This window comes from Dasypus novemcinctus, chromosome 8 (genome assembly GCF_030445035.2).
Source record: "Dasypus novemcinctus isolate mDasNov1 chromosome 8, mDasNov1.1.hap2, whole genome shotgun sequence".
Taxonomy (NCBI): Eukaryota; Metazoa; Chordata; class Mammalia; order Cingulata; family Dasypodidae; genus Dasypus; species Dasypus novemcinctus.
Genome location: NC_080680.1, coordinates 23891152 through 23909179, shown reverse-complemented (window position 1 = coordinate 23909179; position 18028 = coordinate 23891152). Strand labels below are relative to the sequence as shown.

The 18028-nt window shown below is 41.8% G+C and overlaps 1 protein-coding gene across 7 annotated transcripts in view; it reads left to right on the top strand.

Annotated features, from left to right (window-relative positions):
- NTRK2 (neurotrophic receptor tyrosine kinase 2) overlaps positions 1 to 18028 on the top strand; it is a 365415-nt gene that overhangs the window by 19970 nt on the left and 327417 nt on the right. For all 7 annotated transcript variants that reach the window (XM_071216654.1, XM_071216653.1, XM_071216656.1 and 4 more), the window contains 3 exons: positions 11311 to 11385; positions 11500 to 11571; positions 16110 to 16178. In XM_071216654.1, coding sequence (XP_071072755.1) covers positions 11311 to 11385; positions 11500 to 11571; positions 16110 to 16178 — 216 coding nt within the window. The remainder of the gene's footprint in view (positions 1 to 11310; positions 11386 to 11499; positions 11572 to 16109; positions 16179 to 18028) is intronic.

Sequence of the window (18028 nt, the reverse complement as noted above, 5' to 3'; positions counted from 1 at the left end):
ATACATACAAATGAGAATAGTTGAGATTTTACCTGTATTTTTTTAATTAAAAATTTTTTGGTTTAAACTTTGTGGTGCAGGGGCCAGGGATTAAACCCAGGACCTTGTACGTGGAAGCCGGCACTCATCCGCTGAGCCACAGTGACTTCCCTGGGTTGGTTTTTTCGTTTGTTTTGCTTGTTGTTTGTTTTTTTTTTTTTTTAGGAGGCACTGGGAATTGAACCTGGGACCTCCCATATGGGAGGTGGGCGCTCAACTTCTTGAGCCACATCCTCTCCCTGCATGTATTTTGAAAGCTTAAAATTTTAAAAAGGAATGGGCTTCATGGAGCCAACATATCCTGTTGAACCCTGATGTGAAAAGTCTTATTTTCGGTTGGGTCATTGGCTGTCATGGTAATGCTAGGAAAACCCGCTGGGATTGAACTTCTTAGCCACCTCATTTATCCTTTCCGGGAATTGCTCTCTCTTTACTAAAATGTGTTGTCTTCTGGAGCTTGATTGCCTGGTACCTTATAGGTGCTATTGAGTCTTTCACTAACCCTTGCCTACCACGGAGTCCTTTCATTGCTTTTATATCTGTGGATGTATAAATATGTGTAGTTTGTAGAGTAATGAATGCTCTGTTGACAAACTCATGTTTTCCCAGTGATGACTAAGGTGGAGGACAGGAACCTACTCTTTTACACATGTATGTATTCCTTGTTGACTGATTGATTGATTGATCCATTCAGTCATTTAACAAGTATTTTTTGAGCATGTCCTCACACCAGACACTTCTATGGGCCTTGGGTAACAAACGTTAGGCCAGCTGCTCCTGTTTATGTGGCCGGGTGCCAAGGGCACAAGTGGAGACCCCTGTGGATGTGTCAACCTTTCTCTCCCCCTCCAGCACCTCCAGAGGCCTCTCATGCATGTTCGTAGAAACAACCTAGCTTGCACATCCGAACTCTATCACCACCGCCATTGACAGCCACCCCAGAGCTCCACCTGGCCCTTTTGTTCATAGGTGTGCACATCGCTGACCTGCATGCCCTCAGGAGGACAGACCCAGGCCAAAGCCTGCACAGGCTGTGGGAGTGGACTCAGGGCCCTTTGTTCGGGCAGAGAATTCTGAAATCCTGGACCTGGGGTCAAGAAGGGGGGTGTGATCTCCAGGTGGGAGCATCCTGTTCCTGTGGACTCCTTGCGCCATGTGGAGGAACTGGGCTGGAAGAGGGTGAGGGCTTCTGAAGTGTTGGGATGCCACTGCTCGGAGCTGCGGGCTCTCCTGACGTGGCTGCCCAGGCCTCGGCTCCGTCGTGGTCTGAGCCGTGGAGTTGATCTGAAGCAGAGGTGTAGGGCAGATGTCGTGGGTGGGTGCAGTGGGGTCGTCATGCAAGGTGAGCTTTCAAGCATGGGGCTGCACGATTCCAACAAGGACAGCATGTTTTCCGGAGTCTTCCCCTCCTCATATTACAGCAAGCTTTGTGGTTGTATCACAAGTCAAGCCTAGACTTGTTAAACATCATGAGCTACCAGCTTCCACTTTTCTCTCTTCCGCTTTTCTCTTTTGTCCCGGGAAGCTCTGGATCTAAATTGAATGTTTCAAGGGTCTGCTCCTTATGGCTGAATAATTTTCTCACTGGCACCCTAGGAGGATCCTGAGCTTGAAAACTGCATCTACAAAGTTCTTTTCCCCACTATTCTTTTCCAAATTGGAAAAAACACAAAATAACTGGGTATGCCAGCTGTGATGCATAGTTGAATCGGTGAATTAATTTTTCATTTTCTTTGTGAGTTGGTGTGGGGGGTGATGAGTGTCATGAGGCCGGTTTGCTTGGTGGGTGTGGTAGGTGGAATTCTCTTCCCCCTGGAGGCGGAACACACTGTAAATAGAACCTCTTGAAGATGGTCTCGCTGAATGAGGTAGGGTCTTTTTTTTTTGTCTTTATTTTTTTTAATGTTACATTCCAAACATATGCGGTCCCCATATAGCCCCCACCCACTTCACCCCACTCCTCCCACATCAACAACCGCTTTCATCATCGTGGCACATTCACTGAGATCACTGGAGTCCTTTATAAGCAGAAGCAATTCAGATGCGTTAGAAAAAGCCTGGGGGAGGAGCCAGAAGTCAGTGGGAACCTGGTGGAAAAAGGAGAGAGTATCTCCATGTGACCAGGAACTAAAGATTTCTCACCAGATCAGAATGCTGCTGACCCAGGATGAAACCGTGAGCCAGGAGACTCCTGTTCTTGAAACCAGCTGCTGTGCGGTGCTTGTCACGTAGCCTGGAAACTAAGACAGGGTTCAACTGTCAATGAATTTGGTCTGCCCCTGCTACTTTGGACTAGTTACAAAAACTCTCCATGCCTCAGTTTTCCCTATCTGTAAAAGGGGGATAATAATAGAACCTTCTTTATAGGGTTTCTGTGATGTTTAAACATGCTAATGAATGTAAAATGCTTATAACAGTGCCTAACACTTGGGAAGTGCTCCACTGTTAGTTGTTATTTTGTGTGGCTGTCCTCAACTTCATTTTGGAGGAGTGTAGAGCTCTGGAGGACTGGGAGAGATCTGAAAAGCAAAAGATCTGCCTTGGGATGGCACTGAAGGGAGCTGTGAGTAAAAGGACAGATGTAAAAGGGAGTTCCCTTTATGGCAACCGTTGCTTGCCCTTTTGCCTTTTTCTTATTGTCCTATTGCACTCATGTTCAGTCAGTTGGGATTTTGACCATGTGTGTGCAAACAATAATGGGTCAGATTTAGCCACTATTATTTAGGTCATGGTCTTCATTTTCCATCTTTTATTGTTCTTTCTGGCTCATTTTATTTTTTTAGATTGTTTTCTAGGAGTTTCCTTAGGGGACTCTGGAAGTTATCAGTCAGTATGTATTCCCTTTTCTCTTTTTTTAAACTTTCTCACTCTTTTTATTGCAAAGTTTAAAAAAAATGGGCATCTTTTTAAATAATGGCATAGCCCTTGATTTAAAAGTTTTGAGAAGAGATTTGTGAAGGATTTTAGATGTTCCCAACACTTCCTTTGTGCTAACTGACTTCTTTTTATTAAATGTAGCCTTCTATGATCACTATTCTTGGGATCCCTCCCCAATAGCATCTTTGATAATTTCACTCCCTAGAAAGTGATCTCGAAACCTCTGTGAAACTGATTAAAGATTAAATGAGAAGTGAAACCAGTAAAAATAAAATTGGAAGTGTCCCTCACATTCTAACCTTCACAGCCTATAAACATTGGCTGAAAAATGGTGCCAGAATCAGAAGAGACCTTACAGACATCCTAAAAAGTTACCCTTCGAATCATTCTTTTCTTTTGATGTTATGTCTGATGCTCATTTTTCTCTGTACCGTGCATGATCTATCTTGAAGTTGGAGCAGAAATATTCCAAAAAATTGTCTTCATATAGAATGATTTGATCTGACTGGAGGCCAAGGGCTTTCAAAACTGCCCTTGCCATGATCAGTGTTGACTTGAATGATTCTTAGAATTCTCCAGACCCTGGTTCATCCTCAGAGGTTCTTTCTCACTAGTCATAATGGAGCACTGATTGGAAAAAGGGAAAATGTTGTTGTTTTTTTTAAAGATATTATGTATTGGATTATAGTTTCAAGAAGATTTAATTTTTAAAAAAATTAACATTCACACTAAGACATAAAAAAATCTTAGAGGAAATAATCTACTAATTCATTTCTTGAAAACAACCGTAAGATAATTCTATAGTATTGGCATATTGCACATAATGGCCACTTGATTTGAGTTGAGTCAACAGCAGAAATGTCACAATTAATCAATTTAGCATCAATATCTGAATAACTGATGATGCTTATTTTATACAGTGAGTTAATACGGTAAAAACGAGAGGGAATAGGGAATGGAAAGAAGAGAGGACTCTGGCTAACTCAAATGGCTGACATAGTTGCCGTAACTGAGTGTAACATTTGTTCTCAACTTCCTGGCAGTGAAAAGAGAAACTCATTATTAAGGAGAATGCCTACTAATTCCACAGGAACACAGCTTGGTCTGGCACCAAGTTCTGAAAGGAATTTCTTCTGCAGGGACAACGAGTGATGTCAAAAGAGCACAGCTTTTGTTAAAAAAAAAAAAAAAAAAGCAGTAGATTTCATTTTTTTCTTCCTGAGAAAGCCAGTGAAAGTTGGGGGAAGTCACAAGGCAACAATTTTGCAAGGAGGCTAACACGGCTCCAAGAACTGTATCTCCCAGTGCCACACGTATAAAACGGATCCAACCCGAGATTTGTGATGAAGGAGATGAGAAGCATTTCTCTTAGCCTCCTCATCCCGAATACCCTGTGTTGAGCCAGGCTTTGGTAGAAGCTGGACTGCAGATGATTTGAGGTGGTCCCCGCTGACTAGAGCTTGGAAAATTTTATTCTCGGTTGCTGGTTCAGGCCAGATCCGTTCTTTTTTGGAAACCAGGCCGGCAGATGGTGGAGCTGACATCTCTTTACAAAGACCAGGCAGCCTGGCCTGGGTGCCCCTGTCGGCATACAAGGACGAGCTGCAGAGGTACCAGCAGGTAGATGGAGGCTTACCTGGGGAAGCAGCCCTGTGAGTGCCCCAAGGCTTGGACCGTCTGTCCGTGGAGTTCTGTCCCACGGAGCACTGCAGAGATGGTTTTGGCCTGGAAACCATCAGCAGCAGGTGTGACCAGACGGTTCTCCAGCCGCGGGCGGGGCTTCTCCAGGCTCCCGTGGTGCCCTGAGCCTGAGCGGGCGGCCCCCCCACCGTGGGCCTGCCAGGATGGATTAGCTGCCCAATGCACCCCAATTACTGTACGAGTTGACGCGTGTTTCTGGTTAGATATTTGCCTAAAATTAAAAATTTCATTTTAAACATACGCTAGGCCTCCTTCTTGACAGTGGTTCAGTATCGGGACCAATTCTCTCCTGGGGCTTTTTATGGGTTAATAGGGTAAATTCATGTCATGGTGCATAGGAACTTACTTGTCTTCGCATGTGCCGTGGCAGGTTATCATGACTTATCGAAAGATCTGAAACAAGGTGAAATATATAATGATGTTAAGTGAATTAGCTGGAAGGGAAAACAAGACTTTTTCCAGAAAAAAAACCATACCCCATGCTCCTTGTAGGCATTTTATTCACCATTGTACCAGGTGTGAAATTATATTTGACTATGTCTGTGTCTGTTTAGTCTGTTTTTAAAAACAGAGGAAGTTTCTAAAGGTTCTGGAACAGGTAAAAGTTACTTTTTTAAAAGTGAGTTCTTTTTATTTTAGTCTCTGTGTTACTTTACTTGATGAGGCTCACTTTAGGGCTCTGTATGCATAGAGGTGACACACCCAAGTAGGAGAAGGGTAGGAGCATTGACATCTCAGAGGCAATTTCTAGCAAGACTGAAATCAGATCTTATACAGTTTTGTCACGGGCCAGTGAAATAGCCGAGGTCAGGGCCTGTGGCAGAACTGCAGGGGTCAGCCACGACTCAACTCCATCAACTGTTGCCAGGAGGCCCAATGCTGGTTCCAGTTTGGCAGTCCTTCTGGTTTTTTTTGTTTTGTTTTGTTTTTTGAGAGAATACGGACATTCAGATTTTTAAAATGTGACATCTTCCAATTTTGAAACGTTAGTGACTAATAAGAAAATCGGAAAAAACAAAAACAAAACCCAAAACAGCCTGTGCTGATCAGATCTGACCATGTGCTGTTCATTGTGACGTCTGATTGACCCATTCATAAGGTTTTTGAGTCCTATTGTTTGTAGGCTGGTGTCGGATTTTATGTCTGTAAGGAAGCTTATGCTAATAAGTCAAATTAAACTTGCCTTTTCCTGGTGGAGACTAATGCATTTTATGTGGAAAGCCACCCTTATGTGTTTTTCCCCTATGATTAATTTTTCTTGTCATAATGATAAAGACTGATAAGAAAAATGTTATACAATAGTCACAATACAGAGTTTCAGAGTATAATTATTCTTCATAATATTTTGCTGAATTTTTCTTATAACTTGTGTGCTGAAGAGAACTGAGACATCACATCCAAGTCTTCTCTTCCACAGATACAAGTTTAAGCTCACCAACCAGTTAGCGACCAAGTCAGGCCTTGAACCCCAGTTTTCTGTTCATTGTTAATAATAACTAGCATTAACTAAGCTCCCCATATGTGCTGGGTAGTTTTCTAATTTTCCCAATATCCCCTTGAAGCAGATATTATTGTTGCTCCACTTTACAGACATGGAAACTGAGGGCAGAGACTTGCCACAGGTGGCGAAGCCAGTAGGAAGTAGAGCTTGTGGAGTATGTTTATTCCTCACACTATGCCAATTATTATTTTCCAGGCACTTGGATTCTTAAAGAACCAGGGTAATTTGGGCCATTTTAGGAGCCTGAGTTCTGAGAGTTTGGCCATGTGCAAGAATCTGGAGAAGATTATTTAAATCTTACTATTGTTCTACTCAGATATTAACCGTGAAAGCACCCTGTAAAGTGCTCTGTTCCTTTTTATTCGACTTTTGTTTTTAGGCCGTGATTCTTTGTGAAGGTCCGTTATGCAGAAAGTTGAGAAATGATTCCTTGCTGAAGGTGTTGGATTTACAAGTCCACAGCCCTAGCAGGGTCACTTGGTGATACGAGCTCTGATTTTGGAGCAGGTAGATTGTGGTCAGGACCTGTTTTGGTAGCATGTAGCATGTGACTTTGAGGGAAATGACCTGGGATGGTCGAACCTCAGTTTCCTCATCGGAAAAATGCAAACTATCATAATGTATTCCCAGTAGCATTGTTGTGTTAGGGCAGACACGCTTTAGGTACCCCAGTGGCTGGCACACAGCATCCCATGAAGGGAATTGCTCAGGTGTCTATTTCCTTGACCAAAGAGAAGCTGGGCATGCTCATGTTAGGTTTTGAACATTTGCCTGCCTCACAGTTAGGGTGCTGCACCTTCTCTCAAGAAGGGAGAGATAGATTAAGAGGCTCATATCTTGAATCCTGCCTTAGCCCATCACACTTCACCTGTGCCTGTTCCTGGATTGACTTTTAAAACTTGTCCTAAACATTTTTGCCCTGAAACTGAAGCTACCTAGCTGTGGACCCAGGAAACATGGGTGTTTTTAAAAGAATTATTACAAATCCTATGAAAGAAATGCAACAGCACAGAAAATTCTATCAGAATTGATGTCTTACTTCCATGGATGCAAAGAGTGGAGTTTAAGTTCTACCAACTTTTACCAATTTATCTATCTATCTACATATCTACCTACCTATTAGCCCATTCATGCTTCCCTTCCTCCCATCATCCCTCCTCCTCTATCCATCTTCATCCATCCCTCCATCTATCCACCCATCTCTCTATCTCTCTTGTTATCTACCTATCTTCTATCTACCTAGCCATCTATCCATCCATCCATCCACCCATCCACCCATCCATCCACCCCTCCCTCCCACCATCCCTCCTTTCTACAGCCATCCAATCATATCTATCTATCTATCTATCTATCTATCTATCACCTATTTATGGGGTGGAGTGGGGTAGACAGGCTAGTGGGAAATAATTCCATTTTGAAGATTCATTGTTTAAAATAGTCACTACTGTTTCCATTTCTTTTTTAAGTATTCCTGAAGTACAGTTCAGGTAATAAAGTCTAAGCTCAAGGGAAATTTTACTCTTGAGTAATACTGCTGTTAAGCTAATATATACAAAGGAACGATGCAGTAGAAGCCACTCTTTGTTATTTAGGAGAATTACCTAGAGGAATTATTTGATAGGTTGTTAAAGCAAACATGAAATCCTTTAAAATATGATGAGTGCCCTTTCCAGGAAACTATAATTCGAAAATGTTTTCTGAGAGTTTTTCTAAAATTACCTCTTCTCTCTTCTTTTCCAAAAAAGCTACCTCTAAGCTTTTTGTTAAGCCTGAGGAAAGGGAATTCTGTATCCTAAAGAAAATGTCTTAATCAAGGCCCTATACATCAATTTGAGACTGGAGGAGCTTTGGTGACAGTATGACAAATAGTATGCACTTTGCTTATGCTCTAATTCTCTACCTTTTGACTTTCTTGTCACCCATCAAGAGCTGACCCCAGTGCCCTTTCTCCACTAAGCCTTAACTGTCCTGCCCAGTTGCAACTTCGCTGTTCCTCCCCCTCTACCTCACAATATGGGTGCTTGTGTACCTCTGCTTGGAACATTTTTTGTTTTCCTCCTTGTCAAATTCTGTGGCTGAACATTGTTCTTCTTGAGATGGTCACCTCCCACAAAGTTAAGAACCCATGGATTGAAAAATCTTGGAGGCCACCTCTAGTCTTTTTTTCCTGAGACTGAAGTGTTCGTTAGCTATTAAACGTTCATCCGCCAAGGGTAATTAGATTTTTATCATTTTAAAAAATAAATAAGCTGCTGAAGATGGAGTATGCTTATAATCTAAATTCCCTTCTAGATTAGGAAAACAAATTTTGCTTTCAAAATTGACTCTATCCCCCGTTACTATCTTGGCTTCTTCATGATAAATGACGTTATCTGACATCCTCAGAATCCTCATTCAGTGTTTAGTGTGCATGGTGCATCCAATTTGTGTATATGTCTGGTCTTTCCACTAGGGTTATAAAAACTCCAAATGGAAGATCGAGTGCTCTGTGTGATTTAAAGTCAACAGACATTCCTTGAGCATCAGGTCTGTGCCAGGAAATGGGTGTAAGGTGAGACGACTAAGGCCCCTGGATTTCGAGGAGTTCACAGTTCAATTGGGGAGGCAGGTTAATAGAAAAGTACGGTTGTCAGTACCAAGTGTACCCCCATTTCCTCTAATTCTTAAGTATGAAGTCTTAAGTATATCACATGCTACAAAATTCTTGCCAGATTGATGTACGAAGAAGGATCTGGTGGAAAGAAAAATTTTCAATGTTGCCTACAAATAAATCACTCGAACAGTATTTCAGATATTGTAGAGTCTCAGGAGAGCTTTAGGTGAATTCATTGAGATGCCCTTAGAACATGGGATTCAACTTTTAGGCCAATAGATGGTGGATTTAGTAAAATAAAATGAGGTTCTAGCAAGAGTCCTATATATGGACTAGAGAAAGGCAAAGGGTATATTCTGGTCAACGCCGGGTGGGATTAAGGCCAAAGGTGATTCCAGACATACTGCTGCTGGAGGGGAGAGCTGGTAGGACTGGGAAGCCAAGCAGTTAACTTCTTAAAGAGGTATTAAATTAAAAAAGCCAATGTGTGGAATCACTTTGTCACTGCTTAAAGACTGCTGATGTGCCTAAAAGCAAGCGAAGGCAACACTTTTGCAGGCCTGAGTGGGGGAAGCTTAGTTTTTACGATGGGCCAAAGCTCTGCTTGTGTTCTGTGAAGACTCTTACGAGACCAGCCTTGGGACCTGGGCTCTGGGGGCCAGCGTTCTTTAAAGCTCTGGGGCTGAAGCTTTTTAGAATGGTGGGTGAAGGCCAGAGGAGCTGAGGTGGTCATGGAGAGAAGGCTCATGGGGAAGGCCAGTGACGGAATTCTGTCGCTTCCCACTGTCTTGTGGGGAGATGAACCTTTGCTTGGAGCAGTGTTTTATGAAGCAAAGCTCGACTTGCTGCAGAGCCCACAGAGTTTACAGAGTTTTGCCCTGAGTGACGGCAAATAGTCTTTGGGGGAAAAGCGTGCCTCCTTGCCTGTCCGGCAAGTCTTTAAATCATCTGCCCGGAACTGCCTCTGCCTCCCTCCCCAGTAACCCTGGGCTGGTCCCTGTAGCTGCTGCTCTTCTGATGAGTGACAGCGAGAGGGGGAAGCTCGAAAGACCTCTATCACCAAGACCAGTGGGGGCGCCTGGAAGTCACCAGGAGGGGGCAGCCCTGCTTGCATCTGAGGTTTTAGGTTCCCTCCTGAGGCTCTGGAGCAGAGAGCGGGAGACTGTAGGCTGTCCTCCGGGTGGCTCAGGTGCTTGTCCACTTCCTCACTGAGAAACTGTGGGCTCTAGCTTCCTCGCAGCCATTTCACTTGGTTTCTTTTCTTCCTTCCCTTCCCTTCTCTCCCCTCCTCTCTCCTCCCTTTTCCTTTCCTTTTTCCTCCCTCTCTTCCTTCCATCTTTGTCTTATGTGTTACAGAACTTTTCTCTTTTAATAAAAAAAATAGCTCAGTAGTTTAATAAAATGAAGTGTAATAGTTTGTATTTTTATCCCCTGATAAAAATGAGGTGAATTTCCCTGCAATGCCCCTTTTAAAAATTCTTTATATACATACCTTATTGTGAACAATTTGTATTTATTTCAGTATGCCATTTGACTTTTTTCACCCTTCACTTAACATGGAGATTTCTTTCTGTTCAGATATATAGATCTGATTCATTGTGACTTAAGTATTTACCACACCTTATTTTTTCTGTTTGTTGAAGGGCACCTGAGTTGCATCCACCTTTTCACTCTTACAGGGTCACAGTGAATATTCTTTTTTTTCCCCAAAGATTTTTATTTATTTATTTATTTATTTCTCTCCCCTCCCCCCCACCCGGTTGTCTGTTCTCTGTGTCTATTTGCTGCGTCTTCTTTGTCCGCTTCTGTTGTTGTCAGTGGCACGGGAATCTGTGTTTCTTTTTGTTGCGTCATCTTGTTGTGTCAGCTCTCTGTGTGGGCAGTGCCATTCCTGGGCAGGCTGCGCTTTCTTTTTGTGCTGGGTGGCTTTCCTTACGGGGCGCACTCCTTGTGCGTGGGGCTCCTCTACGCGGGGGACACCCCTGTGTGGCAGGGCACTCCTTGCGCGCATCAGCACTGCGCATGGGCCAGCTCCACAGGGGTCAAGGAGGCCCGGGGTTTGAACCGCAGACCTCCCATGTGGTAGACGGATGCCCTATCCACTGGGCCAAGTCCGCCGCCCATGAATATTCTTGTATATGCCTCTTTGCGTGCATGAGTGAGAATTTCTCTAGGCTGAATACCTAGAAGTGCAATTGCTGGCTCATAAAGCATGTCTCTTTATAACTTTCTGGAACATGGGCAAATTGTTCTTTAAAGAAGTTAAACCAGTTTATATTCCCTCCAACTGTGTGAGAGAATCTCCCCACACCCTTAGCAATGCTTTATATGGTCAGACTTTAAACTGTTAGTAGAAAGAAAGATAAAAGATTGGGAAGTAGTGGAACGTGGGGAGCCTGGCTCCTTGTTCGGTGGTGGTTCCTTCTCAGTTCGCTCAGTTTTGCTCCTTCGCTCCCTTGCTGTATTACAAGACAATGGCAGGCAAGGGAGCTGGGGCCGGATGGCCTTGTGCCCCTTGGTGGGGCTGGGTGGAGGTTACCCATTCTTTGTGTTATTGCCTACATTCTGAGTCACTGATTTTTACTCTGCTCTTTTGCAGTTACATTGCAAATCAGAAAAGGTTAGAAACCATCAAGGAAGATGATGTCGAAGCTTACGTGGGACTGAAAAACCTGTGAGTCCTCAGGCCTTGCATACATTATCTCAGAGATTTTTCCAATGTTCTGTTAGAATTGGGCGGGCATTCACTGGTTAGTTCTAATACACATGCACTTTTGTGTTTTCTTAGGACAATTGTGGATTCCGGGTTAAAGTCTGTGGCTCATAAAGCATTTCTGAAAAACAACAATCTGCAGCATATGTGAGTAAAGTTTGACTCTTTTGTTTCCCAGGACTCAATTTATTCAATATTTTTCTTTTCTCTGTTTGTTTTCCTTATTTTCCAAGCCTAAACCCCACCCTTGTAAAGTTAGTGTAGCTGTGATAATAGCTTAGAAACATTAGCTTTGATTCTGTTAGATTTCTGAATAGCTTCAGAGGGGTACTTAGAACAGTCTGTTTATTCTCTTTCATGAGTTTCTGGGCCATTTCCATCTTGGACAGAGCAATAGGCCAATGGCAGGGAGTCTGATGTGAAAACTATGTCCTGGTACAGTGTCTTTGATTCTTTTCCTTGGAAGCATGACATGTTCCCTGGAAAACATCAAACTAGTGGAATTGAAAGAAACTGACTTGGCCTTGGCCTTTTTAGGGAACTAAATTACCAGTGCTCTCCACCCGCCACCCCCTCACCGTAGATGCTCTTTTGAACCTTCATTTTCCCAAAGCTATCTGCCATGGATTGATAAAAGTGGAGAAAAATCAATCATGGGGCATCTCAAGGGTTCGAATGATTATTAATAATATGAATCAATAATATGAAAAGCCATGTCATGTCATAGACTGAATTCTAATTGAGATATGGGAAACAGGAGCTGTTAGGTTGTTTGCTGCTAGGTTGTTGGATGATGGCACTTAAATCAATGAGATGTGGCCCCCTTGAAAGCTTTCTTCATTATACAGAGAAACACCCAAGTAGAAAACATTTCCGCACCCCTAAGGTTAGAGTAGATTGGTGCCTTCTCCCTGAGTTTGTGAGCTTCTGTCAGAGGACGGTTGCCCTACATTTTTTGGCCCTTTTGTGCTTCGCCACATGCTCTTTTTAGCTATACTTTCTGTACATCATAAAGGACTCTCACCTGCATTATCACACTTGATTTTTAAGACAATTGGCAGGGGAGATCTTTTTTATTCCTTAATAGTTATAAAAATAGACTTAAGATGCTCTGAACTTAGGCCTCCAGAGCTCACTCCTCAACCATGTTCTTACAATAAGAGTAAAGGAAGTGAAATTTGTGCCATTCCTATAATTAGAGAATCGGCCCTTTAATATTTCTCCTTTCTTTTCTTGGAGAGAGCAGTTCCCCATCTGAGTCCCATGCCAGTTATACAAGAAAATACTCTCTGAGAGCAGATTGTTTGGACACTATGTGGAGATTTTTTATATTGTGGAAAGCCTTTAATTTCATAAAGCCAGTGTTGTATCGTGACTTATTATTTTATGGGTAGCATTAATGATGAAGTCACTTTTAAAAATAAAGTCTTTAGCAGTAAGATATAAAACATTCAACAAAAATGTGATAAAACTCCAAGCAACTTTATTAACACATTTCATTTAAATGCTTTTGGCATCATCTCTGAAGTCGGTTTGCCTGTGCAAATCTGATGTCTGCGTAGGCCTTGATAGCATAAACAAGAGAGAAGTTGGATAGAAGAAAAAGGCAAAATGTTCCAATTCAGTCACTTAAGTGTAATTAATGACCTCGGTGGGTAAGTTCTGGTATTTTCATTACAGCTGAACTTAGACCCAAATTACTCAACAACCACATTTCACTGTCTCTTTACCACATCACTTTTCCAAATGTTGTGATTTGTACATTGAGCTGTGGTCAATTGTAGCTACATTAAGAGACTTATTTATTATTTTACCAAACTTCTTATATTTTTCCTATTTTCTTCTTGCATGTTATTTATATGAATACCAAAGCCAGCTGGTGTATTTTTCATGGTGATACATGGTAGAATAATTTTAGTGGCATTTTTTGTGCAAGGCACCAAGTCATATATCTGCTTTGTCTCCCACAGAGTTATCATTTGAAAGCCAGAAACTAAAGGGACAAGCATGTCATATAGTTTCCTTACAAGGCCACACCGTTGGGTGGCCTGTTCCCGGATGATGCGAAATCTCTATTGTTATTTGTAACCATTGTCAAATATTAGGACAGAATGAAATTAGACAAGTGTTCAGACAACTGTGAGGAAGTAGGAACATGTCACCACGCTTACATATTCACATTTGAAACAGGCTCCTAATTGCCAAAATAAGAAATTAAATTAAGTAGTTTGCCCTTGAGGATGACAAGGATAGAGGAGGGAATCAAGTTATGCGTCTGCCTTTCCAGAGTGTAGGCCCAGACCCTTGAGGAAAGGCTCTGGATCAGGGATTTCTAGCAAGGGGTCCGTGAGCCTGAGGAGAACATTATTGTTGTGGGGATGTGTTGGTGCGGGTGTGATATATTTATTAAATAGTACACAGTATAGTGTGGACTCAGCGAGGGGTTTGTGGTTTTCGCCTGACTGGCAAAGGGGTCCGTGGAACAAAGAAGGTTAAGAAGTCCCGCTTTAGGGAATGACTATGTGCCCCCTGATTTCCCACATGTAAATTCCTTAAATATCAACATAGAGGGATGTAAGGGATAAAGAATGTGATAAAGAAATCTGTGTGGAAGCTGTTTCTCTCTACTCCTGGAATTCTCTGATCGTCTCCCCAAGTTGCTCCAACAATGTAAAAATGTGCACAAGAACATTCTATTTCACTTCAGATTTTACAGAAATTCAAGTGGGATGTACTCACTTCCACCCCTACCCTGCGCGTATTTGGGTGGTGGTCCAGCGCCCCTGTGACTGGTCAGAGTTTTCCTAGTGCCTTTAGTTCTTGCCCAGCCCCTCAGAACCCAAGGACTCTGAGAAAAGCCAGAATCTGGGCTTTCCGGGACTTTGCAGAGGTGCTCCTTAGCAGAGTTCTATAATCAAACAGGAAGAGGACTGCTAACTCTTTTCCTCCCTTCCTTCTCTTTTCTGGCTTTTGGCCCCAATAATAAGTATGGTTCATAAAACTCATTTTGTTCTTTGGCCGATCACCCTGCTCTGTCTGGGCTGCTGGCAACCTGACAAAGACAGCTGCTTCCAGAGCCCACACTCAACCAGCTGACGGCAAGAACCTTTAAAATAAGCTCCCTCTTTCTTTGCCTCTTCTTTCCTCCTTCTTCATGGGGAGGAAATGCAAGGTTTTTTTTTTTTTTTTTTAAGATGGGGATTTCTGATGAAGCTGAAAACATCTGTGCCCCAAAGACTGTGGAGAAGACAGACTAATTTCAGTTTATTATACTCCAGTGCAACCCATTCTTAATTCATATTCCAAAAGAATAGATTCATGTGGGCACATTCTACAACTTGCAGGTGGATTATTTTTTCATGTGGGTGAGCACTTGACACTCACTGTGAGAAAGAAGATGTTAAGTGTAGAAGGAAGGATGGTATTCTTGTGGAGGTAGGGGTTTGGGTGTGTGGAGATCTCAATATTGAATTAAGCTGGGAGTTAGACACACATTCTTGAGTTATGACTCGCTAAAGCTAGTGTCTTCTTTATCCATCAATTGACGAGTCTTAGTTCATTGATTACCTCTTAGGTTTTAACCCACTGCTAAGATGACTAGTCATACACAGAAGGATACTTCATCCAATGACTTCATTGGGCTTACACAAGGGAGTGGTTTCAGACAATGGGCCAATATCACTGTCATCTCAGATTTGATATTATCAATGGACTCCCAGCCCAACACTCATTTTCCTGAGCAGGAAACAGATGCTGAAGTGCTCATTTCCTTCCCCCGTTTGTTGAGGTCTTGGCTGTTTTTGAAAACCTGATGTTTGTTTTACATTTATGTTACTTACTATTAAATACATGCTTGGAGGGTCTAGCATTGAACACTTCTTAAATAAATTCAAACAGTAAACAAATTCACAAAGTGAGTCAAGTGCCAGGATTTTAACTGAATTTCTCAACCTAAGGTCCCGTGGCACTAATCATTGGAAACGTCCATCCATTAAATAGAATTGCATGTTTGGAACTTGTCAGTATAGTTCTTTTTTTTTTTTTTTAATCACAAATACGCCATCTTTTCATTGTCTGGTCCAAATTTCAAGATTGTATGTTGCTAGAATAGTTCAAGATAAAAACTGCCATATTCCTTATCTGATACATATATGTTCTCTCATGGTAGTCTGCATTTATCTAGAAGTCATATATCTCAGCAGAGTTTATAATCAATAGGTGTGTCATTTCGTATGAAGACCTGTTAGGTTTGGCTGCTCTTCAGAGTTTTGTGCCATGTAACATCACAATATTCATGCTGCTCTTTAACTTCAAAGCATCTTTTTCCCTCATCAAGTTTCTATTTTTTTATGTAGCATCTTATTAATTGTTTGAAAGTTCAGAGATCTCTAGGAGGTATATAATGGCTCTGAATCGCCATATGGAAAATAACTTTTGGGTAAAAAAACAATTAAAAATAGAAAAAATACGAAATGTACCCCCTCTCTTCCCATAGTAGGCAGACATGTAAAGAGACTGGGGAAAAAATAAGCTATTACTCCAGATGAAGAAAGAGAATATTGGGTCTAAGTAAGGCATTAAAAAAATCAAATAACATTCTATTTTGAAAACAATCTCTATCTGAATGCTTTAATCCTGCAATGTAACATTTCAACTTCACACTTAATGCTTTTTATTCCTTTCAGCAATTTTACCCGGAATAAACTGACACGTTTGTCTAGGAAACATTTTCATCACCTTGACTTGTCTGAGCTGTAAGTAATGATTTTGTGTGGCATTTGGGGAAATGTTTTCAAAGGAATGGTGGTTAAGTTTTTTTTTTTTTAATGAGTGACATTGCAGACCTATTTTTACATCAAATTTGTTTCGTCCAGGCCCTAAAGTAAATCAAACCCATTTAAGGAGAAAATAACCATGGGCCAACCCTCTCTCATCTTACCCATTGGAGAAGTATTCCTTCTCCTTCCCCACCCATCTTTGTGAGGTTTTCTTCTAGGTCTGCCACTGCATTCAATATTTATCCTTATATCCTAATTTCTTCTGCTATAAATGATAAGAAAAATATTGCAATGTGTTGATGACTAACAGCCAGCATTTCCAAGTATGCGCAATTCTTTGTGTTATCACCATGAAGCACATATGATCTGTTACTATTTCTATGGATAAAGCACTCGAAAGAATGGTAAGGAAGAGGGTCTCTGAGGGCAGACATGGACCCAAATGAAGAAGGCTTTGAATATTAGGCAGTGGCTTTTGTTAAAATCCAATGTTGCTTAGACTGAGTTGTCAGATTTTTTTACAATGGTCCATCCCTATTTGCGAGGAAATTGTACAGATTAGAAAATGCCACTAGAGACAAGACAATGATAAGTTAATTAGTAGCAACAGCAGTAATATAGTTTGGTAATTGGCAGTGTTATGAAATGAAGAGAGTGCAGGTAGCTGAAGCACCTAGTGTTTCTATCACAAGATAGACACAAAAAACTAAAGGAAGGTATGTGAACTAGAGAAGGTTGCTCAGTGTAAAATTCTGGGCATCACTGCAGAAAATTGATGGATTAAAAATTAGAGTTTTGATTTCCAAGTCATGTGTCTCAGTGTTCTCCCTGTAGCATATTTAACAGTTCATTCAACAAATGTTCATTGTACATCTATTACAAAGCAAACAGACATGGCACTAGGCCAGGGGGATACAAGGAGAAAAAAAAGTTTCTGTGTTCTAGGAGTCTGCTGTTGTCCACTGGGGGAGATGGGGAGCAAAGAATTAAGTGTATTGCACTGTGCTAGTCATTGACAAAGGAGTATGCAGAGGGAGCTGAAGGCAGAAGCCAGCTGCTTGCCCGTAGTATGTGGTCAATGAGCATCACTGTATTTAGAGTTGAAAGGTCCCTTTGCTTTTTAGTGCTTTCTGCTGATTCAATTATACCTTCTTTTTAAAAAGACTTCTTAGCTTTTCATGTATTCAGAACACAAGGGAAATCTTCAAGGAGTGGGGCTTAAACTGATTGTGGGTCTCTCCCACATTGTATTCTAGATCCAGTAGCGTCAAATTCTGTTTTGGTGGTGTTGGGATACTTGGAGCTGATGGAGCAGATGCAAATTAAAAGGGTCTGTCATGACTATATTTTTCCCCAAAGAAACTCCTGGAAGAGTCTCTAGGGATGCCTGAGATTCTTAGAAGCCGACCAGAAAACCACAGGAGTAAATGATGTTGCAAAGCCCAGGTCCTGTCCTCACGGAAATCTCCAGTATTGTGGTTAATGCCAGACAGAGCCTATGTAACGATTTTAAATGGCCTCATTTAAAGGCTCATTACCATAAATGGAATTCATTTTGAAATAGGCCACTGAGTATTATAAATAAGCATTTAAAGATTTTTTTTTCTTTGTGGTTTTTATTTTCCCCTGGACGGTTTCCTCTTTCTCCCATCTTGGGGCCCAGCCGTGCAGGCTGCTTCTCTGAGGTCCCTGTAACTTCTCTTTGCAGACCCTCCTACAATGGGTTAAGCAGTCAGGTCAGAGCTCAGTTGCCCTTGCTCTCAGAAATCCTGAGTTCACCGTGTGCCTGTGTGCGTGAGTGTGTTGGTGTGTGTAAGAAGGAGGAC